This window comes from Colobus angolensis, unplaced genomic scaffold, assembly GCF_000951035.1.
Source record: "Colobus angolensis palliatus isolate OR3802 unplaced genomic scaffold, Cang.pa_1.0 Scaffold302, whole genome shotgun sequence".
In the NCBI taxonomy this organism is placed as follows: Eukaryota; Metazoa; Chordata; class Mammalia; order Primates; family Cercopithecidae; genus Colobus; species Colobus angolensis.
Window position 1 is genome coordinate 129,175 of NW_012116289.1, and position 11,681 is coordinate 140,855.

Genomic DNA, 11,681 nt, shown 5'->3' on the forward strand with positions numbered 1-11,681 from the left:
TTATTTATTTATTTTGAGACAGGATCTTGCTCTGTCATCCAGGCTGGAGTGCAGTGGTGCAATCATGGCTCTCTGTAGCCTCAGCCTCCCAGTGTCAAGCAATTCTCCCACCTCAGCCTCCCCAGTAGCTGGGACTACAGGCACACACCACCACACCTGGCTAATTTTTATATTTTTTGTAGTGATGGGATCAGCACAGGCTGGTGTCAGACTCCTGGCTCAAGCAATCCTCCTGCTTTGACCTCCCAAAGTATTGGAATTACAGGCATTAGCCACCATGCTTGGCCCTTATTTATTTTTTATTGCTCACATTTCTGGTGTCAAATCTAAGAATCCATTGCCAAATCTGAGGTCATAAAGATTTACTTATATTCTAAGAGTTTCAAGAGTTTTATAGTTTTATCTGTACATTAGCTTATACTTAGATCTTTGACACATTTTGAGTTAATTTTAAACATATGATTAGAGGTAAGCGTCCAATTACATTCTTTTGCATGTGACTATTCGGTCATCTTAGACCCATCTGTTGCAATTACTTGTTGAATGATTTTGACACCTTTGTTGAAAATGGGTTGATCATAGATGTATGGGTTTATTTCTGGACTCTCAGTATTTTCCACTTATCTTTATGTCTATCCTTATGCTAGTGCCATACTGGCTTAATTATTGTTGCTTTAGTAAGTTTTGATATGGGAAAGTGTGAGTTCTCTACCTTTGTTCTTTTTTAATTTTAAGATTGTTTTTGCTATTCTGGGTCCCTGGAAATTCCATACAAATTTTAGAAGAACCTTGTTGATTTCTACAGAGATGTCATCTGGGAATTACATTGGGATAATTACTGGGATAGGGATTACATTGAATCAGTAGATTGATTTGGGAAGTATTGCCATCCTAACAATATTAAGTCTTCAGATCCATGAACATGGGATGTTTCCATTTATTTAGATCTTCTTTAATTTCTATAATAATGTTTTCATAGTTTTCAGAGCATAAGTTTTACATTTCTTTTGTTAAATTTATTCCGAAGTATTCTTTTTTTTTTTTTTTGAGATGGAGTCTTGCTCTGTTGCCCAGGCTGGAGTGTAGTGGTATGATCATAGCTCACTGTAATCTTGAACTCTTGAGTTGAAGTGATCCTCTTGCCTCAGCCTCCTGTGTAGCTAGTATTACAGGTGCGCACCACCATACCTGGCTAACTTATGTATTTTACTCTTTAGGGTGCTATTGAAAATGTAATTATTTTTTAAATTTCATTTTGAATTATTCATTGCAAGCATATAGAAATATAATTGATATTCGTATATTTATTTTATATCCTGCAACCTTGCTTAACACATTTAGTAGTTCTAACCTTTTTTTGTGAATTCCTTAGGATTTTCTATATACAAGATTATGTCATCTGTGAGTAAAGATAGTTTTACTTCTTCTTTTCCCATTTGGAAGCCTTTTATTTCCTTTTCTTACCTAATTGCTATAGTTGAGAGCATCCAGTATGATTTTGAATACAAGTAGTAAATGCAGACATCCTTGTCTTACGCCTGATCTCAGGAGGAAACGGTTCAGTTTACACTATTAAGTATGATGTAAGCTGTGGATTTTGCATAGATGCCTTTTATCAGTGTGAGGCACCTTCTGTTTCTAGTGTTTTGAGTGTTTTTTTATAATGGAAGAGTTGGATTTATGGAGGTGATCAAGTGGCTTTTGATTTAGATTTTATTGATTTTACATTAATTCATTTCTGGATGTTAAGGATGCCTATCTTGCATTCTTCAGGTAACTCTATTTAGACATGTTATATAATACTTTTTATATATTGTTGGATTCAGTTAGCTAGTAGTATTTTGTTGAGGATTTTGCATCCATATTCATAAGGGATATTGGTCTGTTGTTTTCTTGTGATGTGTTTGGTTTTGGCTCAGGGTAACTAGATTTATAAAATGAGGTGGGAAGTATTCTCTCCTCTTTTGTTTTTTGGAGTGGTTTTTGAAGAATGGGTATAATTTTGCTTTAATTGTTTAGTAGAGTCCACCAGTGGATCTATCTTGGCCTGGCCTTTTCTTTGTGGATAGTTTTTTAATTACCAATTCAATTTCTTTATTTATTATGGATCTATTTAGATTTTTTATTTCTTCTTGAGTCAGCAGAGGGTCTCCTCTGTTCTTGGGTATACCAGTGGAGTATACTCAAGCCCTCAGCTCCCCGTGTGTGTCCCTACTGTGCTGTCTGCACCCAGAGTCCAGAGGGGACCGAGGTGTTAGGGGACTGGTGTATCAGCACCGCTCCGAGCACACACACACATGGCCGGGTTGCGACAGCACCTGGGCTCCGCTTCAACTTTGGTTGGAAATCGGAGTGGGCTCTGGGAGTTGGGAGAGGCCAGGGAGCAGGAGTGGGCACTTCCAAACTGCAGGGGCAGGGGTGCTTCCCGGACCACCGACAGTGCAGGGATGCCTGGGTCTGGAGCTGTGACTGATTGGCTGCCCCTGCGCCCAGGAGCGCGGGGCTCCTGCCCCTCCAACTTGGTAGGGGGCGGGGCCCCCGCTGGCTCCACAGAGTGGGCAGCCCCTGCTGTGTCTCCCACGCTGCAGCCAGTGTCTTCACAGCGGCTGCCATCACTGCTACCTAAGTTGTCTTTTGAAATCCACCCATTTTTTATCAAAGGAAATTAGTGGTATCCCAACTTTGTACTGATGAGAGTTTGGGGTTTCTTAATTGATTCGGGGTGGGCAGTGCTCCTTCTCTGCTTCTACTTTTGAAACTGGAGAGAGGCACTTCGGAAACAAATGGTGACTATTGATTATCAGCCCAAATTGTTTTTTTCTATTGTTCATTAATTCTTTAAAGATGTAGGTCCTTATTGTTCGATAAATTATTGTCTAGAATGGTGCATGATACTACTTCCGACATTGGGGGAACAAACATACAGATGTTTATGTAATGGAATTTATGAAATTCTCCTATACATGACCTTATGTTTGCCCTGGCATGAAAGTCTTTGTTGTTGCTCTGAAATATTGTTCTGAAATAATTAAGGTAGCTATGTTCTTGTGAGGAAGAGCCATTTATTGGACGTAGGTTTAAAAATTAGCCATTCCTCCGCAGTCTTTAAAGATGAAAACAAAGCAAACAACAAAAAAAATCCTTTTATCGACATACTTTTTCAGTTTTTTGATATTAAGTTGCAGATTATTGGCAGCCTAATGAGACAGGGGTCTAGAGACCAGGGAGAGAGTATGCAGAAGCAAGGTCCTGCCATTAGCTGTGTGAGGTATGGAAATCATGTAATTTCTCTGGGCCTCTCCTGTAAAGTGAGAGGACCAGCTGATTGATGGATACTTTACAGCTGTTTTAGGTCTTTGACTTGAAAAATAATTTTTTTTTAGCCCTTAAAAGGTAACTGATGGCAGAGGCCCTCTGAAAAAGAAGGGGAAACCTGGAGCTCTGCTATAAGAAAATATCTACTTAGGCAATCAGGTATCAGTTATATCAGTGCCTCTTCAACCTTAAGGTCCTTGTGATTCACCTGGGGATGCGTTTGGGGAGTATGAGATTCAACATTTCTCATAAGTTTTTGAGTGATACAGATGCTGCTGACCCAGTGAGTACACCTGGAGTAGCAAGGAACCAAACTCTGTGAAAAGGAGAATTTCAGGAGCGAACAAAGTGGTGGGTGAAAAGGAAAAATTGATGGAGCAGGAGAAACAATAATGACATATATATTTTTAAGAGACAGGGTCTGACTTTGTTGCCCAGGCTGGAGTGCAGTGGCGCAATCATGGCTCACTGTAGCCTCAGCTCCTGGGCTCAAGTGGGAGACTGGCTAATTTTTTTCTTTTTAGGGGGAGAGATGGGGTCTTGCTATGTTGCCCAGACTGGTCTCAAACTCCTGGCCTGAACCAGTTCTCCTGGCTTGGCCTCTCAAAGTGCTGGCATTACAGACATGAACCACTGTGCCTCACCAAAAAGGATTTAAATGATGCCTTTGTTATTTTGTCAGTACAAGTAGATTTCTAATTTTCAGTTAGAAATTAATGAGAAATGAGATTAGGTGTGGTGGCTTATGCCTGTAATCCCAGCACTTTGGGAGGCCGAGGTCAGTGGATCACCTAAGTTCAGGAGTTCAAGACCAGCCTGACCAACACGGAGAAACCCCTTCTCTACTAAAAATACAAAATTAGCTGGGTGTGGTGGTGCATGCCTGGAATACCAGCTATTCAGGAAGCTGAGGCAGGAGAATCACTTGAACTCGGGAGGTGGAGTTTGCGGTGAGCTGAGATCGTGCCATTGCACTCCAACCTGGGCAACAGGAGTGAAACTCCATCTCAAAAACAAAAACAAAAAAGTTAATGAGAAATGAATGTCTTCTATAGGCATTCCTATTTGTAGACATTGTTGGAAAGTGAGTTCTTTCATACTGGAGGATTTTTTTGATTCTTTTTTTTTTGTCTTCTATCTTTTAACAGCCCACTAGATCATAATATTGGAGGATATTTTTGTATTCATTCTAGCAAGCTGAAAAAATTTATTGACTAGCAGGTTTTTAAGGTCATTTTCATAGGATAGCTACTTTCACTTGATGCAGTATTTATATTCAAACTCCAGCTTTGTCTCTTGTGGTCACTTATCTAAGTATTTTGACTTTTAAAAAATGTATCATTCATTATCATTGACAGAGAAAACTCTCCTTTCTCCCTTACTTGGTTTAGTGTGTTCTCTAGGCACTAAGATGAAAACCCATGAAGTTTTCTTTTCTGCCTGTGTTAGGCAAAGGTAAGACCCCGCTTGAGTGTTGTATAGTTCTTCCTTTCTTATTTTTTCTCCCTGAGACTTTTGAACCGGCTGATGCAGGAATGAGCAGAGGATCACTTACTCTTTGGTTGGTTACTACTGATTTCTGTCCTTAGCTATGTCTCCAAATGGAGCTTATGCCTCTAAGTCATCATCCTTTATGGTGTATCAGGAGCACTTGATACAGCAGGTCACTCCCTTATTCTGGATACATTTTTTTTTTTTTTTCCACTTCCTTCCAGATAACTCACTTCTGGCTTTGTTTTGATCTCAGTGAATGCCCCTTTTAAGCTTCTGGTGGATTCCTCTTCTAATTCTTCTTCTTCTTCTTTTTTCCTTCTTTTGGAGACGGAGTCTCGTTTTGTCGCCCCAGCTGGAGTGCAGTGGCGCGATCTTGGCTCACTGCAAGCTCTGCCTCTCGGGTTCACGCCATTTTCCTGCCTCAGCCTCCCGAGTAACTGGGACTGCAGGCGCCCACCACCCCGTCCGTCTAATTTTTTGTATTTTTAGTAGAGACGGGGTTTCACCGTGTTAGCCAGGGTGGTCTCTATCTCCTCACCTCGTGATCCACCTGCTTCGGCCTCCCAAAGTGCTGGGATTATAGGCGTGAGCCACCGCATCCGGTCGGATTCCTCTTCTTCACATCGCCCGGCTAGTTTTTTTTTTTTATTTATTTTTTATTTTTTTAGTAGAGACGGGGTTTCACCGTGTTAGCCAGGATGGTCTCGATCTCCTGACCTCGTGATCCGCCCGTCTCGGCCTCCCAAAGTGCTGGGATTACAGGCTTGAGCCACCGCGCCCGGCAAGGATTCCTCTTCTTCTTAACCTCTGTACCACTCCTTTGTCTTCTAAGCTTGTGTCTGGTTTTCTCCAGATTTCTCATCATGCACCTTTCCCTTTCGTGATTATGCTTTTTATCCTTTTATCATAGCCATCCTTCACAGCCATGAAGATGACTGTGCTGTGTCCTGTGAGTCCTCCTAGGAAATCATTGGCATTTCAAGTGTGAATTTGGGTAATATTCTGCTCTGAGCTGCAAGAGAATGATGTATCCTCATTCTCGTAGTCCAGTAGTATGGCATATTACAATTCTGCTAGGTATTTGGCATATATAGTGAGACTATCTGGGATTTATTGAATACTGTTACTTTCCTCTCAAAAATCCAGTGAAAGTATAATACAGATGATTATTATGTTTTTTGAATGCTTGCTCCCAGATTTGAAGTTTAGTAATCTGACAATTTGTATGGTTACATAATGTCATTAGTAAAAACAAATGGTGCAAATATTTTTCAGAAAGTTTCCCACATATTTTGAAACTCACTATAAATTTGTTTACCTGTTAGATATTTGTTCACGACCATCAACTTCCAGTGTTTATCTAATTTCTTTCTTAGCATAAAGAGAGGACTTTGGATGGAGTTTTCGTTCTTTTTTCTCCTGGTATTTGTTTTTTTAAACTAGTCATTTTGAAAAAATTTTAGAGTCACTTAGAAGTTGTAAAAATAATGGTTTCCCAATGAAAACAGTACAGTGATCAAAACCATCAAATTTGTTTTTGTCGTAGAGACTGGATCTCTGTTTTGTAGGCTGGAGTGCTGTGCCTTGATCAAAGCTCACTGCAGGCTGGCGCGATGGCTCACACCTATAATTCCAGCACTTTGGGAGGCTGAGGTGGGTGGATGGCTTGAGATCAGGAGTTGGAGACCATCCTGGTCAACATGGGGAAACCCCATCTCTACTAAAATACAAAAATTTGCTGAGCATGTTGGCAGGTGTCTCTAATCCCAGCTACTTGGGAAGCTGAGGCAGGAGAATCGCCTGAACTTGGGAGGCAGAGGTTGCAGTGAGTGAGATTGTGCTACTACACTCCAGCCTAGGTGTCAGAGCAAGACTCCGTTTCCCACCCCCAAAAAAGCTCACTGAACTTCAAACTCCTGGGCTCAGTTGATCCTCTCCTTAGACTCCTGAGAGTAGTTGGGACTATAAGCATGGACCACAAAGCCCATCTAATTTTTTTATTTTTTGTAGAGATAAGGTCTCCCTATGTTGCTTAGGCTAATTATAGATGTTAGCCACTGGGCCCAGCCCACCATTAAATTGACATTAATATAATACTAAAGTTAAACTGTAGATTTGATTTGGATTTTACCAAATCAAATTTGGATGCACTTTTTTTTTTTGTAGATATTTCTAAGAAATTAATCCCAAAGAAAGTACCTTTTATTATTAGCTCCTTATAGTTACACCCTCCTGTAAGCCTAGCAACCACATGTCTGTTCTACATTACTATGATTTTGTCATTTTGAGAATTGGAAATGTAATTATTTTTGGAAATGTAATTAATATTGGAAATGTAATTAATATTTTACCTTTTTGGATTTTTTTTTCATTCAGCACAATGCTCTTGAAATCTATCCAAGTTGCATGTGTTAGTTATGTTTTAAATTCTTAAGTTATATTGATATGGTGTGGATGTACCATAGTGTGTTTAACTAGAATATTGAATTTTTTTCTTTAATGTAAGTTTAAAAAATCATAAAAAGGGATCAAAACCAGAGCAACAGCTAACACTTATTGAGTGCTTATTATGTGCCAGCTATTGTACTAAGTGGTCTACTGTATTCCTTTTTGTAAAAAACTAAAACTGTATATTTTTTATTTTTAATTGTGGTAAAGTACATGTAACATAAAATTGAACATCTAACCATTTTTAACTATATAGTGCAGTAATGGTAAGTAAATTGACATTATTGTACAACCAATCTCCAGAACTCCTCATCTTGCAAAGTCAAAACTATATACCTATTAACAGTTCTCCTTGCTTCCTAGCCCCTGACAATCACCATTCTTAATGTTTCTGTGACTATTTTAGGTACCTCACATAAGTGGAATCATATGGTATTTGTCTTTTTGTGACTGGCTTATTTTACTTAACGTAATGTCCTCAAGGTTCATCTACATAGCATATGTCAGAATTTCCTTCCTTTTTAAGGCTGCATAATATTCCATTGTATGGGTATACCACATTTTCTTTATCCATTTATCCATTGATGGATGTTTAGGTTGCTTCTACCTCTTGGTTATTATGAATTATGATACAGTAAATCTGTGTGTAAAAATATCTCTCTGAGATTCTGTCTTTAGTTCTTTTGGATATCCACCAAGAAGTGGGATGGCTGGATCAAAACTTCTATGTTTAAATTTTTTTTATTTTTTGAGACGGAGTCTCACTCTGTCGCCCAGGCTCTAGTACAGTGGTGCGATCTCAGCTCACTGCAAACTCTGCCTCCCAGGTTCATGCTTTTCTCCTGCCTCAGTCTCCCAAGTAGCTGGGACTACAGGTGCCTGCCACCACACCTGGTACTTTTTGGATTTTTAGTAGAGACAGGGTATCACTGTGTTAGCCAGGATGGTCTCGATCTCCTGACCTTGTGATCCACCTGGCTTGACCTCCCAAAGTGCTGAAATTAAAGGTGTGAGCCACTGCGCCTGACCCTATGTTTCATTTTTTATGGGACCTACCCACTGTTTTTCATAGTAGCTGCACCATTTTATATTCCCACCAACAGTGTACAGAGATTCCAATTTCTCCATGTCCTTGCCAACACTTGTTATTTTGTGTTTTTTCCTTTTTGCAGTCATCATTCTTAGGTTGAATATAGTTTTGTTTTTTTTGATAATGGATGTGAGGTGATGTTGTTTTGATTTGCATATCCCTGATGATTAGTGATTTTGAGCATCTTTTCATATTCTTCCTGGCCATTTGTGTATCTTTTTTGTTGTTGTTTGAGACAGAGTCTCACTCTGTAACCCAGGCTGGAGTACAGTGGCATGACCTTGGATCACTGCAACCTCTGCCTCCTGGGTTCAAGCAATTCTTTTGCCTCAGCTTCCTGAGTAGCTGGGATTACAGGTGCGCACCACCACACCTGGCTAATTTTTGTATTTTAGTAGAGATGAGGTTTCGCCATGTTGGCCAGGCTGGTCTCGAGAACTTCTGATCCCAAGTGATCCTCCTGTCTCAGCCTCCCAAAGTGCTGGGATTACAAGTGTGAGCTACCACGCCCAGCTCATTTGTGTATCTTCTTTGGAGAAGTGTCTGTTCAGGTTCTTTTGCCTATGTTTTAATGGCCTAGTTTGTTTTTGTTGTTGTTGTTGAGTTGTAGGAGTTTTTTATGTATCCTGGATATTAGTTCCTTATCATATATATGACCTGCACATATTTTTTTCCAGTTCTGTAGGAAACTGCATTCTTACTTAATCATCACGACACCACTCTTACCTTTGTTCTGTAAGTGAGAAAGCCGAAGTACAGAGACGTTCATTAACATTTAGTAACCTTCCACTGGTTGCATGGTTAGTATGTGGTGGAGCAGGAATTCAAACTCACACAGGTTGCCTCCAGAGTCTGTACTTTCCCACCACATTATTTACAGCCAAGTTCTTGGCCAACTTTGTATAAAAACAAATGACCTTGGTTTCAGTGATTAGCCCATGTGGAAGGCTTACTTTACGAGGCAGATTGGTCTACATTTTAAAAAAGTAGAGCTGATCCTCATTATTGGGAGACTCTGTATCATTCGTGATTTTGCCTACTTGCTAAAATTTATTTGTAACCCCCAAATCAGTGCTCGCAATGCTTTTGTGGTCATTTGTGGTCAAGTGCAAAGGAGTAAAAATTGAGTCACCTGATGCACATGTTCCCAGCTGATGTTAAACGACTGCTTTCTTGTTTCAGTTCTCATACTATAAGCAAGTGTCCTTTCATGGTCTACAGTACTTAGTGTCATGTTTTCCCCACATTTTGGTAGGTTGTTTTTGGAGGCAGGTGTGGTGTTCTCACTGTTTAAAATGGCCTGCAAATGTAATACTGCAGTGCTGTCTAATGTTCCTAAATGCAAGAAGGCTGTCATGTATCTTGTGGAGAACAGACAGATGGTCCCTGACTTACAGTGGTTTGACTTATGATTTTTCGACTTTAGGATGTTGTGGGAGTGATACACATTCAATAGAAACCATACTTCAAATTTTGATTTTTGATCTTTTCCCTGGTATATTAAATGCATTTTTGACTTAAAATATTTTCAATTTATGGTGGTTCTATTGAGATGTAATCCCATTATAAATTGAAAAGCATCTGTATGTGCAATTAGATAAGCTTAGTTCAGACTGAATTCTAGTGCTGGTGGCCATGATTCCCATAGTAATGAATCATCAATACATATTAAATAAGATATCTTTAAATAGAAACACACAAAAAACTACATTATGTATTGATTGGTTGAAGAAAATGTTACTAGAAGCTTGCAGGAATCTATCTAACCCTGTGTTTCTCCTCGGAGCAATGGCTAAGTATCTGCTAATTCATTGTTTACGGCGGCCTTATAAAACATAACTTTTGTGAATAAGGAGAATTGACTGCATTTCCTAACTGCCATTTAAATCAGTGTAACATGAAGGAAAGCCTCATTTATGTTAAATAAATGAACTGTTGTAGATTCCCAGGGCATGTGAATCTGTGTTGTAATTCAAAAGGTCCAAGTGCTTTCACATCTGCCGTATCAGCAACTCAGTGATAGGTAGGGCTGGTCTATAGTCATTCTAGATAAGAAGTCAAAGTAAGGAGAGGTTATGTGGGTTGCCTGAGGACACACAGATAGTTACTGGTATAAATGGTCCTGCAGCCCAATTTTCCTGCTTCATTTTTGGTGTGAATTTCCCTCTTCTGTTTTGCCTTTCTGTAACTAGCATAGCAAGAGGAAGTGAATGCTTTTTAAGTACCTGTAACATACCATTTCCAGGGCTAGTCACTGATGGGTTTGATCTCATTCGTCTCAGCAACTCTTTGTAATAGGAGATGCAGTTGGCTCTCCATATCCCCGGGTTTCACATCCATGGATTCAACCAACTGCAGGTTGAAACCTATGGATATGGAAGGCTGACTGTACCAGGTCATTATATATCCTAAGGGACTTGAGCAACTGGGGATTTTTCATCTGTGGGGTCTTGGAACCAATCTCTCACAGGTACGGAGGGCCAACTGTAGTGCAGTCTTGCCAATGACTAGACTGAAAGGAAGTTAGGTATTTCACTGAAGACTTATGTGTTAAATAGTGCTGATGGAATTTGAATCTAGATCCTCCAAAGAATATGTTCTTTTGTTATTTTCTGCAGTTCTCTCCTAAATGTTTCGGAAAAGAGAATTAGCACAACATAAATGTATAATTCTCAGCCCCATTTACTAATGGTGTTACAAAATATCTGATTAATGCTTCCAGCCGTTTGGATTTGTGGTTTCATTTATGTGTACAAAATATTAAAAAGTTAATATAGAAATGTCTTCTCAGATCTGTCCAAGTTTAATTTGCTATGCCTTAAGACATAATTATTAATTCATAGTGTGAATTCGATTATTATAAATGTTTTCTTTTTAGTGTGAAAGAAAATGTCTTTATTTAAAGCCCGTGACTGGTGGTCTACTATTCTGGGAGATAAAGAAGAATTTGATCAAGGATGTTTGTGTCTGGCTAATGTTGACAATAGTGGAAATGGACAAGGTAAGCAATTTACAACCATGCATCTTGGATCAAAGCTTTAAAGAGATCAAATAAGGCCGGGCACGGTGGCTCACACCTGTAATCCCAGCACTTTGGGAGGCCAAGGTGGGCAGATCACGAGGTCAGGAGTTTAAAACCAGCCTGGCCAATATGTTGAAACCCTGTCTCTACTAAAAATACAAAAATTAGCTGGGCTTGGTGGCAGGCATCTGTAATCCCAGCTACTTGGGAGGCTGAGGCAGGAGAATCGCTTAAACCCGGAAGGCGGAGGTTGTAGTGAGCTGAGATAGTGCCATTGCACTCCAGCCTGGGTAACACAGCGAGACTCCATCT

The 11,681-nt window shown here is 39.7% G+C and overlaps 1 protein-coding gene across 4 annotated transcripts in view; it reads left to right on the plus strand.

Annotated features, from left to right (window-relative positions):
- The window catches only part of BBS9 (Bardet-Biedl syndrome 9), a 503,584-nt gene that overhangs the window by 5,624 nt on the left and 486,279 nt on the right, over positions 1-11,681 (plus strand). For all 4 annotated transcript variants that reach the window (XM_011950130.1, XM_011950131.1, XM_011950132.1 and 1 more), the window contains exon 2: positions 11,226-11,348. In XM_011950130.1, the coding sequence (XP_011805520.1) occupies positions 11,237-11,348 (112 nt within the window). In that variant the 5' untranslated portion in view covers positions 11,226-11,236. The remainder of the gene's footprint in view (positions 1-11,225; positions 11,349-11,681) is intronic.